This window comes from Microcaecilia unicolor, chromosome 1 (assembly GCF_901765095.1).
Source record: "Microcaecilia unicolor chromosome 1, aMicUni1.1, whole genome shotgun sequence".
Lineage (NCBI taxonomy): Eukaryota > Metazoa > Chordata > Amphibia > Gymnophiona > Siphonopidae > Microcaecilia > Microcaecilia unicolor.
In genome coordinates, this window is record NC_044031.1 from 102,437,580 (window position 1) to 102,450,862 (window position 13,283).

At 47.0% G+C, this 13,283-nt stretch overlaps 1 protein-coding gene across 1 annotated transcript in view; it reads left to right on the plus strand.

Annotated features, from left to right (window-relative positions):
* The window catches only part of ARMC4 (armadillo repeat containing 4), a 445,023-nt gene that overhangs the window by 23,446 nt on the left and 408,294 nt on the right, over window positions 1-13,283 (plus strand). Inside the window, 1 exon segment of the mRNA XM_030199274.1 lies at window positions 353-621. Coding sequence (XP_030055134.1) covers window positions 398-621 — 224 coding nt within the window. The 5' untranslated portion in view covers window positions 353-397.

A 13,283-nucleotide genomic window follows, 5' to 3' on the forward strand; every position in this document is an offset into this window, starting at 1 on the left:
TAGAAAGTTCTCTTAGGTTATGGACAGAGGTTGGTGGTGCATAGCGTGTTACAAATGTCCGAATAGGTAAGGTAGTCCAGTGTTGGGTTTCGGCTTTGTTTAGTTTTGTTGATATTTCGTTGTCTTAATTGCTTTGGCATTAGCATACTGGAATGTTCCTGACTGCACATCTGTTATACTAATGTAATCATCATAATCTTCAAGTCTTTGCCTCCATCTGCTAGTAAGGGAATATAATCCATATGGTAGCAAGACTCAAGGAAAGGAAGTTAACAGGTAAGAATAAATTTCACCTGGTTTCACTCTACTTGAACAAATGAAATCTAATGTGCCCTTTTTATTTTCTTATTAGGTTTTGTGTGCTAAAGTTGATAACATTTGGACATTATCTGATACCATGGGAGTAACATTGTCAAGAGCAGCACAATGGACTACTGCTGGTTTTGGAACTGGGAAACTGGAAATCACCCCTTTGAATGAGTCTCTTCTAAATGACATTATTAGCTATGTGGAGAATTTCAGCAATAAACATCCTCAAGAAGCCACATTTGTTTTCCGAGAACCACTAGAATGGACTACAAATATGAATCCTTTAGCATTTGAATCTGGTTACGAAACTAGGTGAGTGTGAGTTAACAGTTATAAAATTTAATTTATTTTAGATATTTGTATACTGTCACTAAAATAGGGAACTAGACAGTGTTTACAAAAAATGAGCAATATTTACAACTATTTTGAGCATCTTTTATCGATTTTCATTGTACTTTCCTAGAGTAAAAGGTATTATTTTCATAGTTTTCACAGGCATAATAATCTTACATTTGATCTTAAAAGCTCCTGCTAAGTATATATTTTGTAGCAGATTGTGGATGTCATTTTAGAAGTATCTTTTTTTTATTATTTATTTAACCATTTTAGAATTTTTTACAAGCCATTTACAAACTTGAGTAGGCAATACAGATTCATATTTTGAAATCATAACATGCAAATAATAAGGAAAAAAAGAGAGAGAGAGAAAAAAGAAAATTTTCTTTCCTTTTCCCTTCCTTCCTCCCTTCTCTTCTTTTTTTTTTTTTTTCTCATCCTCCTTAGACCACAAGAATGGGGGATCACATGAAGGGAAAATAACAGGAGAAGTCTTAAGAAGAAAAAAAAAAATTATAACAGATATATAGCTTAACACACACCTATCCATTTAAACATTATTCTCGACAAGAAGCTGGTACTAACCAGTAGCCAATTTCTTAACTTTAACAAATTCACTAAGATGTTCAGGTTGAAAGAATATGTACTTTATCCCTAGGTACTTTACCACACACTTACAGGGGTAATTAAGATAAAATGATGCCCTCAGAGCTAACGTTTCAGCTCTAAGAGCTAAGAAAGCTTTCCATCGCTCTTGAGTAGATTTAGTCACATCTGGGAACATCCATACCTTTTTGCCCAAAAATAGGGCTTTTGCATTTCTAAAGTATAAACGTTTAACCGATTCTAAGTCCTGCTCAAATACGAAAGTCACTAATAAAGTACATCTTTCAGAGTCCTTTGTCATAGAAGTCTCTAGAAGCTCAGACAAATTCAAACTGTCCTTATTTTGAATTAAAGATTCAGTAGTTTGTAATCCTGGTTGAATCTCAGACGCTTTTTTTGATTGAATGTAGTAGATCTTACTTATCGGAGGAAACATTTCAGGAGAATAATGTAAAGTTTCTTGTAGATATTTCTTAAATGCTTCTAATGGGCTAACCCCTAAGGACTTTGGAAAGTTCAAAAAACGTAATGTTAGTCTGCGGTGAAAATTTTCGATCTGTTCTATTTTCCGATGAATAAAAGTCTTATCTTTAACAGTTGTTGAATTAAATTCCTGTAGAATCTTCATTTCTTGTTTAACTTCCACCAATTGAGAAGCAAATTCTTGTTTTGTATTTTCCATAGTATTATGAAGTGAATCTACTTTACTCACAAGAGACGAGATTTCCTTTGTAGAATTGGCTACTGAAATGTCCAAACGCTGGAGAGCTTCCCAAACACTCTCCAGCGTCACCGCCCCAGATTTAGCGACTAGAGCTCTCGGCTCAGGAGTAGGGATTCCTCCCTTCTTCCCTCCATCGGGTTTCGCCATCTCCATTCCTCGATCCGCGGGCCCTTGTGCACCCGATCCCGGTCGCAAGAACCCCGTCTGGAGAAAGTGCCCTTCGGGTTGGGGCGGCGGCTCGAGTTCCGGGGGAGAAAGAGTGACGTTGAGTCCCATACCCTCATGGTCTCCTTCCAGAGAGGTTGCAGGACTATCCCCGGAAACCTGGGTAGGTGCCGTTGTGGCGTATCTCTCCATTGTTTGCTGCCCTATGGAAGGCCTGTGTGTCGAGGTTCCTGCCCTAACCGTTCCTTTGCGCTTTGTATGGGGCATTCTTGAAGAAGGTAAGAGTTTTCGGCAAGCTAAACTCCGGAGCTCACACAAGCCACAAACTAACGTGCCGCCATCTTGTCACGTGGTCCCCTTCAGCGGAAGTATCTTTCTTTTTTTTAAGTTCAATGTTTTTATTGAATTTTAAAGGTATAATAAAGATGAATACAAAAATTACAGCATTGAATCATTCCACTTGTAACAGGAAGGAAAATAACTATAACAGTAAGGAGTGGAAGGGAGGAGACAGATTTTTGAGTAATCTTAAGGAGTCGTTAATAAGATTGTAGAAAAGGCAATAGGCGACCAAAGATGATACAAAGCTTTAGAAGATTTTTTTTCTGCTGCATGTAATTCGTATTGCTTGTATAGGCATAGTGTATTCTACCAAAAAGTATAACTTAAGAAATGAGCAGATTTCCAATTTTTAAGAATATGTTGAACACCAGTTGCTATGTCTTTTAGTTTTGGCTAACAGCTGGAGATTTTAAAACATGGATGTAGAGAGCAAAGTACAATGATATCATAAGAAATGTCTCAATTGCAATTGGTGATATGATTAATAGTCTGCCAGATCTCAGACCAAAGTGAGTGTATAGGAGGACATTCATATATCATGTGCTGTAAAGAGTCAGAAGCTGCCAGCAAGATTAATTTTTTTTGAGTTTGGCACGCCACATTTTCCTTGGAGTCCAGTGGCTTTGTGTAGGAAAAAATAAAAACATTGAAATGCTCCAGCTAAGAGCAGGGTTGATTAACTGTAGACCAGAGAATAGTTCAATTAGGTCGTAATGTAGAATCATCAAGATCGGCACACGAGTTATTTTGTAGATAAGTAGAAGGTGTATTAATTTTTTCTCTGAGAACAAGCAGGCCATGTTGTTCTCGCATATGGGTGACACCATCCATGTCGCCTGATGTGGAACTCCTTTACAGCGTTGTACAGCTTTAACAGCACGCACCAGCATCCTTACTGCGCATGCGCGAGTGCCTTCTTGCCCGCCGTGAGAGCATGGGACCATCAGTCTCTCTTCATCTTCCATGAGAAGAGAGTGTGTTGCTACTTTTTGAGCTATTTTGTGCCTTCCCTTTGGGTATTTTTTTGCCTGATTTTGAGGGGCATAATCGACCAGAAACGCCTATCTCCATGGGCGTTAATCTCCGAGAACGGGTCCGTGAAGGGGCGGAGTGAACCGTATTTTTAAAAAAAAATAGACGCCCATGCTTTATTCGCCAAGGTGTGAGCTGGGCGTTTTTGCTTTTCACCGATAATGGAAAATGAAATCGCCCAGCTCAAAAACGAATAAATGCAAGGCATTTGTTCGTGGGAGGGGCCAGGATTCATAGTGCACTGGTCCCCCTCACATGCCAGGACACCAACCGGGCACCCTAGGGGGCACTTTTACAAAAACAAAAAAAAAGGTAAAAGAGCTCCCAGGTGCATAGCACCCTTCCCTTGGGTGTTGAGCCCCCCAAATCCCCCTCAAAACCCACTGCCCACAAGTCTACACCAGTACTATAGCCCTAAGCGGTGAAGGGGGGCACCTACATGTGGGTACAGGGGGTTTGGGGGGGGTTGGACGACTAGTAGCATTAAGCAGCACAATTGTAACAGGTAGGGGGGGGATGGGCCTGGGTCCACCTGCCTGACGTCCACTGCACCCCCTAACAACTGTTCCAGGGACCTGCATACTGCTGCTTGGGAGGAGGGTATGACATTTGAGGGTGAAAGTAAAAAGTTGTGAAACATCATTTGTTGTGGTGGGAGGGGGTTAGTGACCACTGGGGGAGTCAGGGGAGGTCATCCCCGACTCCCTCTGGGGGTCATCTGGTCATTTAGGGCACTTTTTGGGGCCTTATTCGTCAAAAAACAGGGTCCAGGAAAAGTGCCCTAAATTCTAGCTACAAACGCATCCATTATCGGCGAAGGGCGCCCATCTCTGTTCGGGTGATAACCACGCCCCAGTTCCGCCTTCACCACGCCTCCGACACTCCCCGTCAACTTTGTCCGCATCCGCGACGGAGTGCAGTTGAAAGCGTCCAAAGTTCGGCTTTCGATTATGCCGCTTTATTTGTTTTTGTGAGAAGAACGCCCATCTCCCGATTTAGGTCGGAACTTGGGCGTTATTCTCGTTCGATTATAAGCAGGTTTGTCTTCCTTTTTTTTTTGGAGATTTTCTTTCCCTCCCTTTAGACTGTTAGTTACTTTTTCCCCACTTTTAAGTTTTATTGTTTTTTTCGTGCTCATGAGACCCGCTTAGACCTGAGCTTCTGTTGGGATTTTTCCCCTCCTTTTCTTGGTGATTTGTGTCAGAGGGGCAGGACACACAGAGGGAAGGATCTGATGCCGGCTCAGCGTATTATACACTGCAAGAAGCAGGTTTGATGGTTGGGGGGGTGGGGGGGGAGAACTGAAAGTGGTGCTGGTGCTGGACTCATGGATGTGGGTTGAAGGAAGCAGGCACTGAACTGGGGGGGGGGGGTTGAAGGAAGAAGGAGGTACTGGATGGGGGAGGGGGGTTGAAGGAAGAAGGATGTATTAGAAAAGGGGGAGATAGGGACACTACTGGATAATGGTAGGGGAGATAGGGATACTACTGGAAAATGATGGAGATGAGGACATGAGGGGGTTATACTGGCAAGGGAAGGAGATGGGGACACAAGGGGGGGGCACTACTGAAAAAGGAGGGGCAATAGAGATATGGGGACAATGCTGGAAAAGGATGAAGATGGGGACCACGGGGTTATGCTTGAAATGGAAGGAGATGGGGACATGGGGGGGGGGCAGTGCTGGAACAGGGAGAAGATGGGGACCCAGGGGGGGTTATGCTTGAAAGGGAGGGAAGATGGGGACACAAGGGGTAATGTTGGAAAGGGAGGGAGATGTGGACATGAGAGGTAATGCTGGAAAGGGGGGAGATGGGGACACTGAGGTAATGCTGGAAAGGGAGGGAGATAGGGAGGGAAGGTAAGAGATCCCACATCGCATAGGGGATAGGAAGAAAGATGTCACCAGACCACAGGAAGGGAGAAGGGGAACATGAAAGAGAGAACTTGGATAAAAAGAGGGAAGAAAAGCTTAAACCATGGGGAGAAAGAGAGAGATGCTGGAATAGGAGGGGTTGACCAGAGAGAAAAGAGAAAGATGAGATGGGTTGGCAGGAGAGTAAGAAAGATGCTGGAGCCAGAGAGAGAGAGAGAGATGTGGTACTATGCGGAGGGTCAGGAGAGAGAGAGGAAGTGCTGGCTGGGGGTGAGTGGAGGAGAAAGGGAAGAGAGGAGGAGAAGAGAAACTGGATAGGGTAGGGATGATGATACAGAGGGCAGATACTGATCATGAGGGAAATAGGGACAGGGACACAGAGTGCTGGACATGATAGACAAGAACACAGAGGGAATGATGGTAGACATAAAGAAAGAAGAAATGTCAAACGGACAGGAGACTTTGGAAAGCAGAAGATGGATAAGACTAGGGGAGAAGGGAGACGATCAGAAGATGACTAGGTGATTAAATGAGAGCAGAACAGATGGCATGGGAATTTTGAGGGATGCTCGTACTTTTGGGTATGTTGATGGGTTGAGGGTGTGAAATGGATAAGAGAAGAGGGGCAAAAAAAAGGGATGAAGTTTGGGGGATATAATGTGAATGACCTGGAAAACTGGAGAGGATGAGAGGCACTGAAAAGGGATGGGGGTACCGGAGAGAAGTATGGGAGGAAGGGGATGTGTCTCTGAAGGGATTGTGTGAGGCTGGAAATGGGGTTAAAAGATAGTGGAAGAGGCAGTAGGACATGGGGTATAGGGTAAAAGATAGAAGAATGATCTGGCGTCAAGGAAAAGAAGGAGAGGGATGAAGATGGAGCTGGGGATGGAGACAGTGGAGGTTAGATGAGGGCTAAGAGAGTGAGTACAGAGGATGGGTGTGGGACAGTAAGAAAGTGAGTGAAAGATGAAGAGGGGGACTGAAAAAGGAGAGGGGGAAGAAGGGGCAGTGGGAGGGAGATGGGGAAAGCCAGTAGGTAGATGAAAAGTGAAAAGGAGACTAAGGACTAGAAGGTGAGAGAAATGGATAGTGAGAGTAAAATCAAATGGGTGGACAAATGCAGGGAAGAGAAAAGCAGGGGAAAAAAAAAACATAAAATGAAAGATCAGTGCCAAACATATGTAGAGAAAGAAAGGAAGGAGAGAGAAGAAATAGAAAGACCAATCCAGAAAAGAATTTAGAAGACTGACACATGGAAAGTGAAAAAGAGACTGAGACCAGCATAATTGTAGAAATAAAATGCTCAGACAACAAAAGTAGAAAAGAAAACAATTATATTTATTCAATACTTTTATGGTCTGAGGTATGCCTGCTTTGTGAAATATTTTTTTTCTATTTTTATTTTATAACTAGTAAATCAGCCCCGTTTCTGACACAAATGAAATGGGCGCTAGCAAGGTTTTTGTCGGAGTGTGTATGTTTGAGAGAGTGTGCGTGAGAGTGACTGTGTGAGAGAGAGAGAGTGAATGAATGTGCGAGTGTGTGTTTGTGACAGAGAGAGAGAGTGAGACTGCTGTGTGCAAGTGTGCCTGCTCTGTCCCCTGCCCCCCCCCCTCCAGCCACCCAGCGATTCTCCTCTCTCCCCTGCTCCATCTGCAGCCACCCAACGATTATCCTTTTTCCTTGGCCCCCCCTTGTATCCACCCAGGCATGCTGTTCTCTCCCCTGCCCCCCTCCTGCCACCCAGCGACTCTCCTTTGTCCCCTGCTCCCCCACCTGCCACCCAGCGATTCTCCTCTGTCCCCTGCCCCCCCTTCCAGTCACCCAGCAATTGTCCTCTTTCCCCTGCCCCCCTCCAGCCACCCTGCGATTCTCCTCTCTCCCCTGCTCCCCCTCCAGCCACCCAGCGATTATCGTTTTTCCTTGCCCCCCCCCCCCCTATCCACCCAGGGATGCTCTTCTCTTCCCTGCTCCCTCTCCCGTCATCTAGCGAGTCTCCTCTGTCCCCTGCTCCCCCTCCAGCCACCCAGTGATTCCCCTCTCTCCCTGGCCCCCCTCCAGCCACCCAGCGATTCTCGTCTCTCCCCTGCCCCCCCTCCAGCCACCCAGCGATTGTCCTCTGTCCCCTGCCCCCCCTCCAGCCAGCTAGCGATTGTCCTCTCTTCCCTGCCCCCCCTCTCCAGCCACCCAGTGATTTTTCCTTTTTCCTCTGGCCCCCCTCCAGCCACCCAGCGATTCTCCATTTTCCCTTGCCCCCCTTCCAGCCACCCACCGATGCTCCTGTCTCCCCTGCCCATAATGATACTGGCCAAATCTCTCCACTGCTGTGCACAGCTCAGCGTGCAGGTCCAGTGAACACTAGATCGATTCACCACTGTGCGTCCGCCCTCCCATCTCTGGTTGATTAGCTTTTGCGTGTGACGTACCCGAAAGTACGGTACGTCACTTCATCAGATGGATGCATCCTTTCAGCGATCCCTTCATTCTCACTGTTCCGCCCTCGACATCATCACGTTTTTACACAAGGGCGGGGCAGAGAGAGATGTGACACCCTTACGAACTTACGAACCCTGAAGCCACGGAGTCAGCTTCAGAACGTTGGAGGTGCGTTTTATTATAGTAGAAGTACAGGAGAAAATACATTTCTATTTCTCTTTTACTAATATTGTACTGCTTATAGAGTCTGGCTTTCTTGGGCTGGGCGTGAAGGGTGTGGTCTCCATTTCAGCTTTTGTCTGCATGTATTTTTGTGGTTCCCTATTCTGTATCAGATGAGCGTCTATCCATGTCCTTCAACTGAGGCGAAGGATTCTGCTAGCGTGTCCTGCATGTCTTTGTAGGAATTTGTAACAGTCCAACTTGTTCCAGTTTTCCAGTAGCAGGTATATTGGTGTACTAGGGCCCAGTGTAATATTTACTGCACTGTCTTTTCATTGATGGGTTAGGACTGTTATAGTTTGGTAAGTTTGGTGCTCTAGGACTCATAAGAGTAGCCATACTGGGTCAGAACAATCATCCATCTAGCCCAGTGTCCTGTTTTCCAAACAGTGGCCAAGCCAGGTCACAAGTACCTGTCAGAAACCCAAATCGTGGCAACACTCCTTACTACAAATCCTGCTCTCTTCTGCTCCAAACCACTCCAGATTGTTCCAGTCCTGCTACGGTACCGAACTGCTAGCCAATCGACCTGCCTGCCTGTTCCAGCTCTGCTCTCTTCTGCTCCAAACCACTCCAGACTGTTCCAGTCCTGCTACGGTACCGAACTGCTAGCCAATTGACCTGCCTGCCCGCTACCCAATCACCTGTTCCTGCCTGCCCCAGTCCATCTCCCTACCAGCTCATCACTCTCCTGTCCATCTTCCTACCAGCTCATCACTCTCCTGCCCAACTGCTCACCTGCCTGCCTGTCTCCCAGTCCATCTTCCCACCAGTTCATCACTCTCCTCCCCGACTGCTCACCTCAACCTGCCTGTCTCCCAGTCCGGCTACCTGCCCGAATCATCTCAGTTATCACTTATGGCCCCCACTCACATTCTATTCATTGCCCTATCCCTCCCTAATCTTTTCCCCACACGAACTCACTGCCCAGCCCTGTCCTCTCCCGTCCCACTCACCATTGCAATACCCTACCTACCCCTGTCCCCCATCACCTCACCATCCCTACTGACCTCCTCCTCCTTCCTAGCTCTCAACCTTCAACACTTCCTTCCCGCCATGAACCCTTCCCCATTCCTCTTATGCGCACCCCGTCTTCGTCGCCCTACCTCCCCCATCCTTCTCCGCTCTCTCTTACTCCTTCTCCTGCTATCCGCGGGAGACATCAATCCCAACCCAGGCCCCCCACACCTGTCCTCGCCTCATCTATGTTCCCGCAATATCTCCAATCTCATCTCCATTCCCCTCCTCTCCCCTTCCTCCCTCCCCTTCTCGTGTACCCTGTGGAATGCCCACTCAGTCTGCAACAAACTTCCCTTCACCCACGATCTCCTCATCTTCCATTCCCTTCATCTGCTCGCCCTAACTGAAACCTGGCTCACCCCTGACGACTCTGCCTCAATTGCTGCCCTATGCCACGGAGGCTATCTCTTCTCCCATTCACCCCGCCTAGCTGGCCGCGGTGGCGGTGTCGGGATACTACTTTCGCCCTCCTGCAGTTTTCAACCTCTCCACCTACCTCAGTCTCACTACTTCTCATCCTTTGAAGTTCACTCCATCCGTCTATTCCACCCGCTGCCACTAAGAGTTGCAGTCATTTACCGCCCCCCTGATAAGTCCCTCCCTTCCTTCCTTACCGACTTCGATTCCTGGCTCTCCGTTTTTCTTGAGCCCTCATCCCCATCCCTCATTCTTGGTGACTTCAACATACACACTGATAACCCATCCAACTCATACGCTTCTCAATTCCTCACTCTAACCTCCTCCTTCAACCTCCAGGTGAGCTCCACCACCCCTACTCACAAATCTGGTCACTGTCTTGATCTCGTCCTCTCTTCTACCTGCTCACCCTCCAATTTCTGTACATCAGTTCTTCCTTTCTCTGACCATCACCTGATCACATTCACACTTCATCACCCTCCCCCTCAGTCCCGCTCAACTCTAACCACCACTTCCAGGAATCTCCTGGCTGTCGACCCCCCCCACCTTATCCTCTTATCTCTGATCGCCTCCCTTCCATCATGTCCTCAGAGTCTGTCGACAAGGCTGTCTCCACTTACAATGCCACTCTCTCCTCTGCTCTTGACACCCTTGCACCATCTGTCTCCCGCCCCACAAGGCGTACTAATCCCCAGCCCTGGCTGACCCCTGGCACCCGATACCTTCGCTCCTGCACCCGATCGGCTGAACGCCTATGGAGGAAATCTCGCACCCATACTGATTTCATTCACTACAAATTCATGTTATCCTCCTTCCAGTCCTCCCTATTCCTCGCCAAACAGGACTATTATACCCAATTGACCAATTCCCTCAGCTCTAACCCTCGTCGTCTTTTCGCCACCCTCAATTCCCTCCTCAAAGTGCCCAACGTTCCCACCCCCCCCCCCCTCACTCTCTCCTCAATCACTGGCTGACTACTTCCGCGACAAGGTCCAGAAAATCAACCTTGAATTCACCACCAAACCCTCCCCTCCTCTTCATCCCATTACCCACTCCCTCAACCAACCAACCCAGGCCTCCTCCTCCTCTTTTCCTGATATCACCGAAGAGGAAACCGCCCATCTCCTCTCCTCCTCGAAATGCACCACCTGTTCCTTAGACCCCATCCCCACCAACTTACTTAACACTATCTCTCCTACTATCACCCCCCTATCTGTCATATCCTTAACCTCTCTCTTTCCACTGCAACTGTCCCGGACACCTTCAAGCATGCCGTAGTCACACCCCTCCTCAAAAAGCCATCACTTGACCCTACCTGTCCCTCCAACTACTGCCCCATTTCCCTCCTACCTTTCCTCTCCAAGATACTTGAACGCGCCGTCCACAGCCGTTGCCTCGATTTTCTCTCCTCTCATGCCATTCTCGATCTGCTTCAATCCGGCTTTCGCCCCCTGCACTCGACAGAAATGGCACTATCTAAAGTCTGCAATGACCTACTCCTTGCCAAATCACTACTCCATCCTCATCCTCCTCGACCTATCCGCCGCCTTTGACACTGTCAATCATAACTTACTTCTTGACACTCTGACCTCCTTTGGATTCCACGGCTCTGTCCTCTCCTGGTTCTCCTCTTATCTCTCCCATTGTACCTTCAGAGTACACTCTCAGGGTTCGTCTTCCTCCCCTATCCCACTCTCTGTCGGAGTCCCCCAGGGATCTGTCCTTGGACCCCTCCTTTTCTCAATCTACACCTCTTCCCTGGGCTCCCTGATTTCATCTCATGGCTTCCACTACCATCTCTATGCTGACGACACCCAGCTTTATCTCTCCACACCAGACATCACTGCGGAAACCCAGGCCAAAGTATCGGCCTGCTTATCCGACATTGCTGCATGGATGTCCAATCGCCACCTGAAACTGAACATGGCCAAGACCGAACTTCTTGTCTTCCCACCCAAACCCACCTCTCCTCTCCCTCCACTCTCTATTTCAGTTGATAACACCCTCATCGTCCCCGTCTCATCTGCCCGCAACCTCGGTGTCATCTTCGACTCCTCCCTCTCCTTCTCTGCACATATCCAGCAGATAGCCAAGACCTGTCGCTTCTTCCTCTATAACATTAGCAAAATTCGCCCTTTCCTCTCTGAGCACACCACCCGTACTCTCATCCACTCTCTCATTACCTCTCGCCTTGACTACTGCAACCTACTCCTCACTGGCCTCCCATTTAGCCATTTATCCCCCCTTCAGTCCATTCAGAACTCGGCTGCACGTCTTATCTTCCGCCTGGACCGATATACTCATATCACCCCTCTCCTCAAATCACTTCACTGGCTTCCGATCAGGTACCGCATACAGTTCAAGCTTCTCCTACTAACCTACAAATGCACTCGATCCGCAGCCCCTCCTTACCTCTCTACCCTCATCTCCCCTTACGTTCCTACCCGTAACCTCCGCTCTCTAGACAAATCCCTCCTTTCAGTACCTTTCTCCACCACCGCCAACTCCAGGCTCCGCCCTTTCTGCCTCGCCTCACCTCAAGCGTGGAACAAACTCCCTGAGCACATACGCCAAGCCCCCTCCCTGCCCATCTTCAAATCACTGCTCAAAGCCCACCTCTTCAATGTCACCTTTGGCACCTAACCACCACACCTATACTCAGAAATCTAGACTACACCAACTTGACATTTTGTCCGTTAGATTGTAAGCTCACCTGAGCAGGGAAACGTCCTTCTTTGTTAAATTGTACAGCGCTGCGTAACCCTAGTAGCGCTCTAGAAATGTTAAGTAGTAGTAAGTAGTAGGGCAAGCAGTTGCTTCCCATGTCTGTCTTAATAGCAGATAATGGGCTTTTCCTCCAGAAATTTTCCAAACCTTTTTTAAGCTGAGATACGCTAGCACCACCTCCTTTGCCTTTTTAGCTGCTTTTCTTTGAACCTTTTCTAATTCTGTTATATCTTTTTTGAGATACGGCGACCAGAACTGAACTCAAGGTGTGGACGCACCATGGAGTGATACAAAGGCATTATAATATTTTCGGTGTTATTTATCATCCCTTTCCTAATAATTCCTAGCATCCTGTTTGCTGTTTTGGCCGCTGCCGCTGCACACTGAGCAGAAGAGTTCAGCGTATTATCTACAACGACACCCAGATCTTTTTCTTGAGCGCTGACCCCCAAGGTGGACCCTAGCATCAGGTCACTGTGATTCGGATTATTCTTTCCAATGTGCATCACCTTGCATTTGTCCACATGAAATTTCATCTGCTATTTGGATGCCCAGTCTTCCAATTTCTTAAGGTCTTCCTGTAATATTTCACAGTCCACATGTGTTTTAACAACCTTGAATAGTTTTGTATAATTTACAAATTTGATCACCTTTTTCGTCATTCCGATTTCCATATCATTTATAAATATATTAAATAGTACCAGTCCCAGTACAATCTTTTGGCTGCGGCACTCCACTGTTCACTCTCCTTCATTGAGAGAAATGACCATTTAACCCTATCCTCTGTTTTCTGTCCAATAACCAATTCCTAATCCACACCAGAACCTTTCCTCCTATCCCATAACTCTTTAATTTTCTCAGGAGTCTCTCTTGAGGGACTTTATGAAAAGCTTTCTGAAAATCTAGATACACTACATCAACCAACTCATCTTTATCCACGTTTGCTCAAGTCTTCAAAGAAATGAAGCAGATTGGTGAGGCAAGACTTCCCTTTTCTGAACCCATGTTGACTTTGTTCTGTTAAACCATATTTGGCTACGTGTTCTATAATTTTACTCTTTATAATAGTTTCCG